Raw genomic sequence first — 14917 nt, 5'->3', positions numbered from 1 at the left:
TGCAAGGAGTAAGTAATTTTCATAAATGTATGTTTTTAATATCATGGATTTAAGGATGAATTATAATGACATAAATATGTCAGTGTTGGGGAGTTCTCAAAATGGCATAACTGTATGTAGCTTAAAAATGCCTGTAGTTACATCAGCTTATTGCTATTTGAAGTATATTCTCTGGTTCCTACATACATACATTTACCCAGAGTATGCTTGTTTAGTTCATATTCATACATAGAGACTTGGTCATCGCACTTGAGTTCTTAGGGTGTGTGGGCTGGCTAATTGCCATGCCTTTGAAGTACAGCTCTTTAGTTAACTGCAATATGATTTATTTTAAAGCTGTGGTATAGGTTTGGAACTGTATACATTTGGATATTTTGGAACTCCACACAACATCCAAGAGGCAGTGTTTGTTAGGAACTTGTTGGTCTTACTTATGGATATTTAAGAATAATAACCTGGTGTGATATGAATATGACTAGATCCAACTGTTGTGATGCTGGTATCTACATAAAATATGTTTCCCTTTTAGGAAATGTACTTTGCTGCTCAATAACGTGTTTGCGGTGACAGCTGCATTGTTGATGTCCCTCTCCTTGTTAGCAGGGTCATTTGAAATGCTCATACTGGGCCGAGTTATAATGGGTGTTGATGCAGGTAAGCTTTTATTGTGCTGTACATACCTGAAATGCTTACACAATGAATGATCCATCTCTTCTCCCCCAGCTAGATGTTTCTTTACTTTAAAGAGGCATTTCAGGCACTAACCACACAGATGGGGACAAAACAGCAGACTAAGAAGTTGTTGGATCCCATGCTAATACCAGTAGGATTAAGTGGAAGGTTTGGTACATCATCATTTACTCCTAGCAACATGGTCTTACCCATTTAACAGTAAACCATGGAGGCAATGCTGCACCAGAATAGTCTTGCAGCAAGCAGTGAGGGTTTCAGCAACTTCACAGATTGCTAGATGGTGAAAAATATTTACCTAATGTGCAGACAGATTTAATGAATTTAGATGGTTTTACACTCTCAGTGTAATTATGTGACTAAACAGTGGAAAGTGCTCTGACTTTTGCATCGCTATGCCCCATTTTTGGCAAGCTTTGGCTATGTTAGTAAGCACAAACTATGGTTGTTTGAAAGTGAATGTGTCTGTCACTGGCAGTGTGAAGTTCATGGGTAATTTTGGTGCTGACTGCTAATTTTTGTCTCAAATTGCCACCAAACTTCTGGAGCTGTGTAAATATTGTCAGTATAATGTATTTGTTTTCTCCTTGCTTTGGGCAGCATTCTCACACTTAATTTATGCCTGCTATTAAGAGTTCATTGCAGCTGTAAGCCTGTATTGAAAGGAATGTCTGCTAATACCGTTTACAGTAAAAACATTTCACCTGTCTGTGTCTGCTTTCTCTGCCTGATGCATTGGGGTGCTTTTTTTCCTTACCTGTACCAGTGCTAACTTGATTTTGCTTGCTTTGAGATGAGCAAATTAAAAACATAAAATGTGTTTTCCAGGTGATGCTCATCTCTGAGTAACCTTTGGTACATTTCATCAAATAGCCTACTCGCATCACTGTAGATCTCTTAACAGATAATCAATCCCATGGTCATTAAATGGTGCAAGAGTAATTAGACATGCGGAGAAGATAATTCTGTGGATAGGTATAATTCTGTTCTTTGCCTGTTTTTGTGCCACTCTTGTGAGCAGATTAGCACTTCAACTTCCTTCAATAGATGTTTGTTTCATACCTGACATAATGAAAAAGCGATTTGACATAATATATGGGCTTTTTCTTCCTTTATAGGCATTTCTCTGAGTGCCCTTCCCATGTATTTGAGTGAAATATCTCCTAAGGAAATCCGTGGTTCATTGGGTCAGGTCACAGCAATTTTCATCTGTATTGGTGTTTTCACTGGTCAAGTTTTGGGGCTGCCAGAAATATTTGGGCAAGTGAGTATTTAACAGATGTTTTCTGTGAAAGGACACAAGCATGCTTAAAGTGTTACATTTTCATATTTTGACTGAGTTCCTTACAGAAGTGCAAACCAGAAACATTGGGGTTTTGTTTTGAAACAGTTTGAAAAGTGGTTTCTTCTGTGTCTTTTAAAAGCATGTGTGTGTGACTGAGTTTGGTAGATGTGGGATGCAGTTTTAACAGCTTGAGCAGCTTGTGTGTGTGTATATACGCAGATGTCATGTGTGTACCCTTCTTGATATACATTTATTTTTGCTGGTTTATGGTTTCTTTGGGCATTGTGAAAGTGCATAAGAGTTTTTTGTGGTTTTCATTTGTAATTTTTCAATGTGAGACAGAACTGGAAAAGGCTTGGTTAGAGTTCGTGTGAGGACCTGAATAGGAAAACTCTTGCTCAATGATTGTAGTGTTCCTTGTAATGCCTCTTCCTTTTAGACTAAGAGGTGGAAGAGCAGAGTTAATATGTAACTTTATGGAAGGAGATTATCTGTTCTGATACAAGAGGTTGTCTTGCTTTTGTAAACTGAGATTAACTTGTTGGCCACTTGATGTCGTCATTACCCTGAATAAAGGAAGTCAAGGTTTATTCGGGATGGCATTTAGAAATGCTTTTCATCCGGAGATGAATCTTCAAGGCAGTGTGGAGGAAATGTCTGCAGCAGTCCTCTCACAATGAAACCTGGAATAAGAATCTCTTCTGACAGCCAGCAAAAATAGTAAACTGTTGAAAAGTGAGGAGAGCTTGTCCTCCTGGGTCCATCCAAATTCAACTCCTTGTAAATACACAATAGCATCCTTTCTAACACTTTTTATTTTTGTCTGACTAGCTCTCCTATACTGCCCCTTTATCCTTGGGCTCACTTACCCTGTTCAGCTCTCCTGATGGCAAATGGTTTGATTAAATGTATCCTTTATTGAAGGACAGATTACTTACTTCCACCCCCCGCCAAAGCAACGGATTTTAGGAAAAAGCTTCAAATGCCTTTCACTGACCTTAATTGCGTGGCTTCTACAGATGTCTCTTCTCTTGCTTTGAAAGCTAGTCTGTTACAAACAAGTGTATTAAATGTCAAGAGGCTCATGCAATTTTCAGAATTTATGTCAGGCCTTATGTAGTAGGGGTTTTTGTTTTGTTAGGGGTTTGGTTTGGGTTTTGTTTTGGTTTTTTTCAAACATGCATACACTAAAGGTGAGGTGTCATGCAGTTTCTTTTTCCCCTGTTAGGTCTTTGGGATATTTTGAATAGGAAGTACTTATTCCTTGGTTTCAGCTTATTCTTGTTCTTTTTATTTCTCTTCTCCCCTTCCCTTCCTCCTGACTGTTGTCTCTACCAAATTACTGAGGTTGCATTTCTCCTTCTACAACCTGCTGTAGTATGCAGTTAATTAATACTACACCAATAAAGACAGCTATTACTTTACGTAAGAAGGAATACACTTTATCTGTAGAATTAGTTCTTTTCAAGATGGGAAACATCAGCACGTAAAAGGAGCAAAGTTTTGGCTGGTGTGAACTACCGTATTTCCAGCAAAATCATTGGAACCAGCTTGAATTTTCCATTTGGGTATGTGGATGTTTTTTCCTTTTAATACGTTAATAAAATTTAGCACCGAGGGGAAACCTCAGGCTGTTTGAAAGATGATTTCTAGTGCAGTTTTAGCCTTCTCTGAAGGTTTTGTCAAAATTTCTGTTGTTTTCAGTCAAGCCAGGATTTTCTTCCCTAGCTTCATGTGGTTCCCACTGAAGTCAGTGGGCGGTTTGCACCAGGAACAGCAATCATTGCCACACGACATTCCTACAGAGGGTATGTGTGATGAGTTCACTTCTATTGAAGCTGAGAAGTGGCAAACATGATGTCCTTTGGTCCTTGCAACACTTTCTCTCCTCCCCAGCAAACACCTTGCTCCAATTCCTGTCACTTTGTTTTGATCAAGTTCAAAAGTAGGTTCAGGATGTTTGCAGGCTATTTTCTAGTTGTCACCTTCTTTCTGATTGATGTCATGACTTCTGTTCACTAATGATGTAAAAGCTTCTTAGCAATTCATTCTCATATTATTTGATTTTTTTCCCCTCCCTTTTATTCTGTTGGAGAAGTCTTTGTTGCATTTGAAGTGAGGCCAGTATTCCAGGTCCACAGCCACCATATTTTGGAGACAGCTATGCATTCATGGTGTATTATTGATTTCAGCTATAACTGGGAAGCAAACTTGTTTTTCTCAGAAGCCTGAGGTTATTTGCATTATACTTAAGCCACTCTGTAATAAGCCAACCTGTGGCAGTGGTATAATTCTGCCTTTGTAAAATTCATGAACTGTTTAAAGCAATTAGACAGGTAAGTTGTGATCAGTAAGAGCTTTTTGCCAGTGGTCACTCTTTTGCACAACTACTTGCACTAGCATGTGGAGAAGCACCTTTGTCAAGTTTGTCTAACAATGTTCAGCATTTTAATGATCGTGTAAAACCTCTCAGGAGTATTTTTTGTTGCTCTGTGGTTGGTTGGTTGTTTCTATCAGATTTTGTTGTAGATAGTACTAATTACGAATACTTGTTTTCTGTCATAGTTTTGTAACAATTTTCTCCTAAGCTCTATCATGTAACTATTACTTGTAACCTTAGCAAGTATCTAAGACTATATTAACTATGGTAGCTAAGCAATGATGGTTTTGAAGAAAGGAAGGGCAAAGACCAAGCTGGAACAGGAATGGACATGGGGAGGGCTGCAGGTATGGCTGAGATCCTGTCTTGTAAGAGGAGGGGACAGCAACATTGCTTGTGTGGCCAGGTAAATAGAGGGAATGGACTGCACCATGTTAACACAAGGAAGAACTGCATAAGGAATAAATAGCTTAATCTCAAGGACAATATGACTACAAGAATAACTTGTTATAAGTGCTCTGTGAGTAATTGTGTGCTGAAATTAAGCAGAGTGATGTTTGGAACAGACTCCTGGCTGAAGTAGCTTGAGCAGAAAAATTTAACTTTTAAATTGGAGCTTGATGCATTTGGCTGGATTATATGAGGTTATTGCCTTCAGTGGTTGTGTAGAAGTCTCTCCACAGAAAAGGAGAGTGTTTACATCAGCTGTGGGACATAGCCTTAAAAGCATTTATTAACAACCTAACTGATAACTTCTTCCCATACTGAATGCAAGAGTGTTCCTTTAAATGCGGAACTGTCATAAAAATAGCTCAAAGCACTGTTACTTGAGGCAATACAGAAAGTCCTTACTGATTTTTGTATCAAGTAAGTTAAGGAGACCCAATTTTAGCAATTTTTTATTTATGAAGACCAGCCCAGGTGAAGCAGGAGGTGTATAGACAGCCCCAGGTTTGGTGCTGGGGGGCGATGGTCAGCTTTGACTGTGCTACTGTCTTAAGGCTGGTTGGCCATTTCCTATTCCTTCAGCCTTCCCAAGATTTCTGCTGGAAGTGCTGAGGGTTGACAGTCTTCTAACTTCTTTCTAATACTTTTCTCATGCCCGTTCTGTCAACTTATTATTCTTCTGGTCAACTGTTATTGATCCCTTAATATCTTTCCCTTTCCCTTCCCTGCACCCCCCACCCCCTGCCCGCCCCCTACTGCGGTGTGCTTTGTTTCTCCTCCCCTATCACTTGTGATCTTTCCGTTTCAGGTTAGACTTCATCTCCTTTAGTAAAACAAGCTCTTCAATCTCTTTCTCACTCTATGTGCCTTTCTTTATAGTAATTCTGATTTTAAATTTGAACCCAGGAGAACAGGATTATACAAATAACCCAGATGAAATGATACTTCTAAAAATAGAACTATATGAAATACTTACTTCCTGGTTTTCCTGGAAGTGTTTTGGCTGAAGTATTACAGAAATGCATTTACTTTCTTTTTGTGTGTCATGCCACATTGACACGAACTTGTCAAAACTAGTATATCCAGTTTTAGAATGATAGCACAAAAGAGCAGATGCAGAAATAATATAATAATCTAATAATGATTGTACAACTTAAATACAGGCATTCCTTTGGATTCTGAATATATAGACTTTTATTCTGTTTGTGTCCAAAGGTACTAATTTTAGTGTTGAGTCTGAAGACGGTGTTCTTTTAGCATGCAATGCTTACTAAGAGTGATTACCTGAAGGAGAAAAGCTGCAGTGGTGACAATGGTCCTCTGCTGCGGTGGTTTGATATTCTTACTTTCTTTCCTCTGTCTTAATTCCCTCCCTCCAACAAGTCCCAGCAGTGCTTTTTATTCAATATTCTAATTTTGTAGGACATAACCTACAGGAAACTGCATCTACTACGTCTCTGTTGAGGTTTGGGAAATTACACAATGGTAAAGCTGGCTGGTGATCAGACTACACAGCACGACTTTACATGCTTGTGACCTGCTTCTCTCCACTACCCTGTCTGCTGACAGCAGTGTGCTTGTTTTCATGTGCTAGCATCTTGGTTTAGTCTTCTGTAAGCCGGAGCCCTTAATTCTTCAGGAAGTCATGGCAACTCTAGATAACAATTTGGTGCTGGCCCACAAGTGTGCAATCACATTATCTGCTGTAATGTGGGCACTGAATTATTGCTACTGACTACAAGATTATGTAATTTGAGACATTTTTGGTTGTATAGCACATGCAGCTGAGTGTAATTGAATAATATGGGGTACAGAGGGAGCAGGAGTGGTCAGAGATGGGAAGTGGTTCTTCAGGAGAAAAGGCTCCTGTATTTGTATCCTTACAAACATGCTGCTTTGGGGAGCCTATTATAGTATATAATTTGCTAGTTCTTACTAAGATCTTAAGAGCAAAAATTAGTGTAGGAGAGAGGAAAAGTAAATTAGGAATTTAGCTCATCGGTTCTGGTCCCCAATTATTTTTTCTTTGAACAGGAGTTGCCTACATTTGGAGCAAGAGTTTGAGGATGTGGTTTCAAGTACTCCTGTAAATGCTCTAATATTGAGACAGACTTGCAAAAGGTGACTCCAGGTTACCCTGGTCCCTGCCATTCCTCTGGACTGCCAAGTTTGTGTGGTGTTTCTCATAAGCACAGAAGCAAAGCTTCTTTATATTCTTGAAATGAAATGCAAGCCTCTGAATTAAGGACTAGAGCCTTCCCAGAAGAGTGTTTTAAAACCTCTGCTAAGGATTCCAGAGACATGTTGGTGCTTGTAAATTGCTGCTCAAATCTACAAGGGGATGGTATCTGCTAAGAACAGCTCAGAAAAACACCCATACAAAGAAAGGAACCTCCAAATATGATCAGGGCAGAGGGGAAAGAAACAAAACCAGAAAATAGAACAAGAAAACATTTCAGCTCTTATTCAGATAATCACTGACTGCAGCAGGTGTTTGTATGCCTTTTGGAGCCTGGATTGATTCTGTTATCTGGATGGAAATCCGCCTGCACTTCCTGCAGACTTGGTGCTAGACACACCAGTTAAGAATTGCTTGAGGTAGTGATTTTGAAGATGGCAATCCTTTTTAAAATATTCTCTGGGTTCCTCTCATCCAGCAATGGGAAATTTCTTTCATCTTTTCACAGTAACACGTAAGGCACAGAGTTTCTTACTGCTGAAGCAATTTCTGTGTCATTTGTTGAGGCATTTGCACTTAATTACAAGCTGTGAGTTGCTGATCGAGGGCATGGAGGTCACCTCACCCAATATGCAGCCAAGGGAAGCTGCTGTGCAGCCACCAGGCTAGAGATACGTAGCCTTGGTGGTGCTGACAAGAAACGCTGCCAGGACCCTCTGAGTTGTTGCATATTCATAGTTCAGTAGTCCCCGTGGGAAGATAAGGTCTACTTTGTTACACCAGCCCTGTTGGTGGGATGTAGTGAGTGTTGATATATCTGTAACGGAGACATTAAATGAGGTGTTCTGTTTATATCTTTTTTGGACCAGCTGAGATTATGTATTTACTGAAGATTATAAATCGACTTTTTATTGGTTCCCCTAGACAGACACAAAGGTATTTCTTCATCCCTTTTCTGTACAGAACTCATTAAGGAATACATCTGAAGACAGCTGTGAGTCTTTGTATTTGCAAATGAGTTTCAGTCCATTAAAGTTGTGCTGTGAGACCTCAATTCCCGAAGTTTTAGGACCAACACATGGCTGATTTGCCATATGTAATAGTCAAATGTTGCGGTTTTGCGTTCGGGAAGGAGAACATCCTGCATGAGAGGCTTTCTCTGAATGCGAAAGTGGAAGCATAGTTATAGAAGAAAGAAAACAGTGGATACATACATATTTATTTATTTTTAGACATTGTTGAACAACAGACTTAATGACAAAGCATCTAATGTTTGGATAAAAGTTTGTCATCAGTGAGGACCACATTCTCATAGACAGCTGAAATAGTGCCCACCTAGCTTTTGAGAAGATAGGATTTCTATGTAGCAGTACTCTGCTTAATTAGTTAGTTGGCAAAGCAGTAGACAAACTTTCATGGTAAAGGAAGACTGAAATACCGTGGAAGTTGAGAGCAGTTGCATATAATTTGTCAGACTGTTCTCCTGATCCTCTGAAACATAGTTAACACATATAACTGAAATTGAAGCATCTGTAAATGTTGTCTATGTATTTAAGGTTTGACTTTTTGCTGCTTTGTCAGACTTACAGAGGTGGACTTTTTCACTTATTATAGTTGACCTAATAACAGGCAGTGTCTCTGATCCTCATCTTGCCCTGCATTAATTGGACTCTGCTTCAGATGTTTATAAGCAAGTAAACATTTTAGATGTACCTGTCTTAGTGCTTGAGTATCTGATAATATTTATATGTGTGTTATTAAGCAATAAATCTAAATTTATTTGACCTGTGACTTCCTTCCCAGTGTGCTTCACGCACTGGGGAGACAGTACCATTTAAACTTTTTTGAAGGTTCTAGATGATTAACATTTCAGTTTTAATTTCCATTGTCCTTTATAAAATCACTCATTATTGCAAATTCATGTCCTAATATGTAAATTCGTCCTTTAAAAATCTGATATTAATGCTGTGGAAAATCAGTCAAGCATCATAAGGTAGTAGTATCATATTGAGTAGTAGGGTGTATTTTCTAGCCTTTTGTTTCTTCGTTTGCTTTTGAAACCACTGGAAAAAAAAGAAGAATCAGGACATATATTCCTGATCAGTGTTTTGAGGGATTTCTTAACTTAAAGTAAATATCAAATCATGAGATTTTTTTTAAAAAAAGTTTAAAACAGATCTGTTGCCATTTAAAAAGTGTCAAGATTAAACATGCAATTGTTTCAGTTGTTTTTAAAACAACGAATGTGCTTTGGGGTTCTTTTAAATATTTTTCTTAACCTTAATATATCTTAGTCTAACCTTTATAACTTCAGTTTGTCAAAATATGATCACAGAGAAAAGGAATTGCTTCTAATGTAATTTCTAGATGCCGTGAGGAATTTTGCTTCACCTCCTGCTGCAGCCTCAGGAGGATGCAGGTCTCTGGAGTTGTGTGTTGCATCTGCCAGCCCCACAGGGACATCTGAGGTACCCTAGGGCATCAAAATGATACTGTGTGCTCATGTCTGAGGAACTGAATTTTACCCTCTTCAATTAGTTTATTTTACTATTTTATATTTTATTATTTATAGAAGTTAACCTGAGTCTAAATGCATAGCTGAAAGGAAGTTTTATCAGAAATTATAACTCCAACATACCTCTAATACTTCTTTCTAAAGAAGCTCAAGTATATATGCTGGCTGCTGATCGTAATCAGAATTTGAAAGCTTGCCGTTTCCCATTGCTTTTCTCAGAAATTTTTGCTTTTCTCAGAAATGAATAAGCAGTGAAGACAAATTATGCCATTTAAGTGTGCAGTAAGAAGCTAGTTACTCCAATAAACGGTTGGACCGAAGCGCCTCCTGGGAACTTGTAACAGACACTTTAATTCTCCCTCTCAATATGTACAACATGATCTAACATGCAATTTAATGAACAAATCATGGGATTTGGACACCAAGCACTTTCAAGGCTGTTTTAAGTCCTGATCCAAAGCTGGTTTTCTCGGTAACAAAAACCTGCTGCTGACTTCTTTAAGTTTTAGATTAGGGTGGTACAGCCTTAAGTCTGGTAACATTTTGTGCTGTTTAATACCTGGGAAGATACCCAGACTTGAGTAATCTTGTTGTCAGACCTGTATCCGTAGTAATGATGTATAAAAATAAATACACATGTGGGTGTAAGAACAGAGGTGAAATACGCATGCTATCTGGGTTGCCTCTGTTTTAAACGAGAAAGTAAGCAATCCATAACACTGTTATTAAAACACATTTTGACAGAAGTGGGTTACAGAAATGGTCATGCAAAAAGAAAATTGTATCCAGCAGGGATGCAGCTGTGAGACGGGGAGGTAAGTGCACTCTGCAGCCAGAGGAGACTGTAGGGCAGTGTCTGGATGGGCACAGGGAAGGTGAGAGGAAGGTAGTTGCCCTGCGCATGAAGCCTGAGATAAGGAAGTACTCGGTTCTCAGCTGCCTTATGATCGTCACCACTGTGCCATACCCTTGACTCAAGGAAGAAAAGACAGTTCTAATGCTAAGGAATTAGTTCCATCTCAATGCTTTTTCAGTCCTTGGCCTGAGGCTGGTGAGGTTCTCTGTCACCTTTAGGTGTGTTTTATGTGGCACAGTAACAGTTTAACAGAGAAATGCTGGACTTGTGCAGTCTTCCCGACTTTGCACACCCACATAAGTCTACTCAGTCTGTTATGAGTAGGGATGTGATTTTTTTGTATGGCAAATGGAATATTTCTGTGAGACTGACAGATGTGACACAAAAAACCCCAGAGACCTGCATCTTTCTGGGGTTGCTGTGGGAAGTGAGGCAAGATGCTTCATGGCATCTGGAAATTATACTAGATGTAGTTCTTTTTGTCTGTGTGTGTGCATGATTATGTGTTCCTGCTTCTTATAGGAACATGAAAAAGAAGAGCCTGCCAAATCACTAGTTCCTGGACATTTTGAGTATCTTGCATTGGATGCAAGAGGGCTTTGTCTCTGCTCCCCACTTATAAAATGAGTAAAATATGTCATTTGAAATGAGAAAGGTATTATACAAAAAAATCACTGCTGTTTGTAAAGTGTTTAGCACTGTAGTAAACCCATCATAACCACCACCACCGCCACAGCCCCCAAGGAATTAATTCCAGAATTAATATTTAAGTACTATTTAATAGTGACTGGTAAATAGACCTGCTCACTGAGACATCACAGGTCGTCCTGTGCACTGAACAAGAAAAAGAGAGAGTATTTATGTGTATAAGTTCTGCTGCACATTTCAAGCAGTAAAGCTAAACAAGCCCTTGGTAGCTCTGTGAGGCAGCGTGGCTGTTATGCTGGGGTGCGAGGTGGGGCTGGAGTTCATGGGGCAGTACCATGTGCTACCCTGTGTGCAGGGTGCTGCCTAGGAGGAGGCGACTGGGGCTTGTGTTTGGGGTGCAGTAGTTTCCCTGTGGCTCTAGAATGGACAGGAGCAGGGATGTGGGAAGTGTGCCCTGGAGCAGTTGGGATCAAGGATGCTCAGCTAGACGTGAGGGTCTCCACAGCACAGAAGACCAAACTTAGGGTAACAAACAAGAAGCCTGACTGTGCTGTAGTGGTTGATACTTGCATGGGATGCATGTCCAAATTATGCTTTTGAAATAAATAAATGAAATTATTTAGAGAGAGAGAAAGAGCAGAGCTTTTGGCAGTTGTGTATGTCTGTACTCCATCTTTTTGATCCTGTCATACATGTTATACTGAGATACTTAATTGCCCTCACTAGATCTTTCAAAAACTGAGTGCCCACATACAGGGCAGTACAGCATTCCTTCCCATCTCTGTTGTATGACCCTGTCAATGACTCAGTTCTCCCTTTTAAAATTTTTATATCAATGTGTATATTAGCCTTTTCTGTGTTGTGTATTCAAATTCTATTAAATTCTTCCTAATTAGTGAAAATATTACATGTAACTGATGCTTAAATAGGTAATATATGAACCAGTAGTTCAGCTGTCAGCAGTGCCTGTAAACATTTCCCCATATAAGTTTCTTTTCCATCTTTTAATTGTTATAGTAAGTTCCATTTTCTGCATTGTAGCTGATGGTTCTCTGACATGGTAACATTCGCTTTACTGTATTTTGGTATAGCTTAATCTCGTCTCATTTGCAGTTGATAAATCCATGTCATGCTTTATCCACCCCACCTCCCCCCTTGTATTTCTGCAGTTTTGCTCTTTATTATATCAACCTTTGAATGAGTCTGTGGTTGTCAAAATTGCTCTACTATTTAACTGCCTTTTGTAAATACATCAAAACCGTGTTTTTTATGCTCCAGCCTAAGCAAATATCCATAATGTGACAGTTCAAAATTAAAATTTTACTGTCTTGACATGTTATTTGTACTGATTCCAAGCAGGTGATGAATCAAGTCCCCTGTAATTAAAATATTTAATGGTTTTTTAAGTTTTTCCTGAGATAAAATGGGATGTGATTGTTTTCAATTCTCTCAGCAGTGCCTGTGTGCTTCTCCTTACTGATGACAGCTGAGATGAAGTGTTAACGTGTCTTCTAAATCACACCTACACTGTCTTTTGCCTTTACCTTATTATTGTTTCTGAGCATTGTCCCAGCTTATATCCTGGTCTGTTCCTTCTTAAAGACATTAGGGAACCCTCCTCCCCCCTGCTTCTTTTACTTCTTTTTATAGGGTCTAGTTCAGCTTGATTTTCAGCAATTTTTTATGGATCTTTTAAACTCATTTTAGCCCTTTTCTGTAGAGTGATGAAGAATTTGAACGTGGGTAATGTAAATTAAGAAAAAGGCAAGTAGAACACATGTTCTGTAGTGTTAAACAGGTGTCACCCAAAAACTTTTGATATGAATGGAGAAGTTTCCATTGACTTCAGTGGCTTACTGATCAACTCATACCAGCAATGGCAAGTGGGAACATATTTATGACTGTTTACCTTAGGGTTTTAAAAGTCAGCATAATAAAAAGTAAATCAGAAATCTTTCATAGGAAATGAAGGAAGCTCAGTGTCTTGTGGAAGTAGAGGACTTTTCATTAGACTGTCAGGGTTTCTTATTTATTGTGAAGGGTAAGTTCGGAGGTGCAGTCTTGTTCATAGCTTTTTCCAAAAAACACTTTCAGAAGAGTTATTTGAGAGAAATGGACCAACTGAAAAAACATACACTATGGGAGACTTTAAATGGCATATAAGCATATTCCAAGTAAGTCTCCATAAGTAGGCAGTGTTCATAATAACAATATACAGAGGATACTTTTTTTTTCCATAGAAGTGTCCTTGACATTATGGAAAGAACCTATATATCATATATAAAGAAAATATGATGTGCCGATGAAGAGTAAGTTTTTAATCTAGAAGTATTGTAAGAAATTATCATGCTGTATATATATATTTTTATATGGTACATAGCAAGTGTGTTTCATAGAACCATAGAATTGTTTGGATTGGAAGGGACCTTAAAGATCACCTATTTCCAACCCCCCTGCCATGGGCAGGGACACCTTCCACTAGACCTGGTTGCTCCAAGCCCCATCCAGCCTGGCCTTGAACGCTGACAGGGATGGGGCATCCACAGCTGCTCTGGGCAACCTGCTCCAGTGCCTCACTACACTCAATATGTTTATATTATAGGAGATTACTCCAGGCAGACACAGACTGAAACTGATCAGTTATACTGCCTGTTTTCTTAGGTTATTCTTCATGAACAGGTGCTTACTTTGATTATGTCATTATTAACTGTTCTTAAAGTCTTAATCTTAGTTCAGTTTTCTGGTTCTTGAAGTAAGATTTAGGCTCATCTGTTTAGAAACAGACTGTTAACGGCTCTTGATTCTCCTGTATTAGGTAAAGTTCTCCACTCAACTGCATTAAAAAAAATAATTGGGAATGAAGAAACAGGATCTTGAAGTCTTCATGGTAATAGAGGCTCTTAGGAAGACTAAAAATCTCAAGCTTTAGATGGTTCGAAAAAATCCCTTTCTCAAGTTGTTTTCCCATCCAGGAGATATTTAAAAAGAAAAGATCTCTATCACTTAAAGGACAAGTGAAAAATTTGATTAGGAGATACCCCACATATTCTGCCTGGGACTTGTTCAGTTATCTCAGGCCCAGGTTCAGGTTTGGGGCTTGGATTATGCCCCGTACCATGTGGTACATGGTATTTTAGACATTGCTGAAGTAGGAGTATATAACATAAAAACTATCAACAGAAAACAGTTTGGGGGCTTTTGACCTTTGATTTGACTGTGAAAAAATAATATTGAAATAAAATTTATCCAGCTCTGTTTAGAGAGATACGGGTTCTGAATAAATAGATTCATTCTGATGAAGGGACAGGATCCAAACCCCCAGTGCCTCTTGGAGCTCAGTCAGCAAGGATGCAGTGCAATCTGCCTTTGATCTAGCCAAGCTTTTGAAAATGTGCTAGACATGATTCCTGAACAGTAGGCCAACTGAAGTCTCAGCAGGCTTTTCAATTAAGAACCAAGTCTGAGATTAGAAAACATTGAATTTAATAGATGAATGCTGAACTTGGAGAAAAGGAGTATAACATTTCATCTTGGCATTCAGTTGGAACAGAAGGTATCTTAAGAACAGGTTGAGGGCCATTTTGCAGGAGAAAATAATACTGCTGGCACCTTTCTCCTTCAGCTACTTTAAAGTATCCTGTCTGGAGAGTAAGCCCAGAGCCAGATGAGCTCTCTACTACCTTTCCCAGCCTTTTCCTGAAAGATCTTTGCTCAGGTCGCTCTCTGTAGCTGGTTTTAAATAATGAATGCATTTGAGGATGTTAACAACTTTGTTTCAGTTGCTTTCAAAGAAAATTATCAAAGTCAAGTTGTATCTGAAATCTGCTGTGAGTGGGGATGACTTGTAGAATAGTATTTGAGTACATGTCATATTTTTACATGTATAGTTGTTAATGCTGAAGGAGCAGAAGAACATT

General features: G+C 38.8%; 1 protein-coding gene across 2 annotated transcripts in view; it reads left to right on the top strand.

Moving 5' to 3' along the window:
* The window catches only part of SLC2A9 (solute carrier family 2 member 9), a 135009-nt gene that overhangs the window by 42754 nt on the left and 77338 nt on the right, over positions 1 to 14917 (top strand). For both annotated transcript variants that reach the window (XM_080387805.1, XM_080387804.1), the window contains 2 exons: positions 530 to 654; positions 1809 to 1954. In XM_080387805.1, the coding sequence (XP_080243931.1) occupies positions 530 to 654; positions 1809 to 1954 (271 nt within the window). The remainder of the gene's footprint in view (positions 1 to 529; positions 655 to 1808; positions 1955 to 14917) is intronic.

Source organism: Falco punctatus (assembly GCF_963210335.1).
Source record: "Falco punctatus genome assembly, chromosome: 1".
Classification (NCBI taxonomy): Eukaryota; Metazoa; Chordata; class Aves; order Falconiformes; family Falconidae; genus Falco; species Falco punctatus.
The sequence above is the reverse complement of the archived record's forward strand: the minus strand, read 5'-3'. Positions and strand labels throughout refer to the sequence as shown.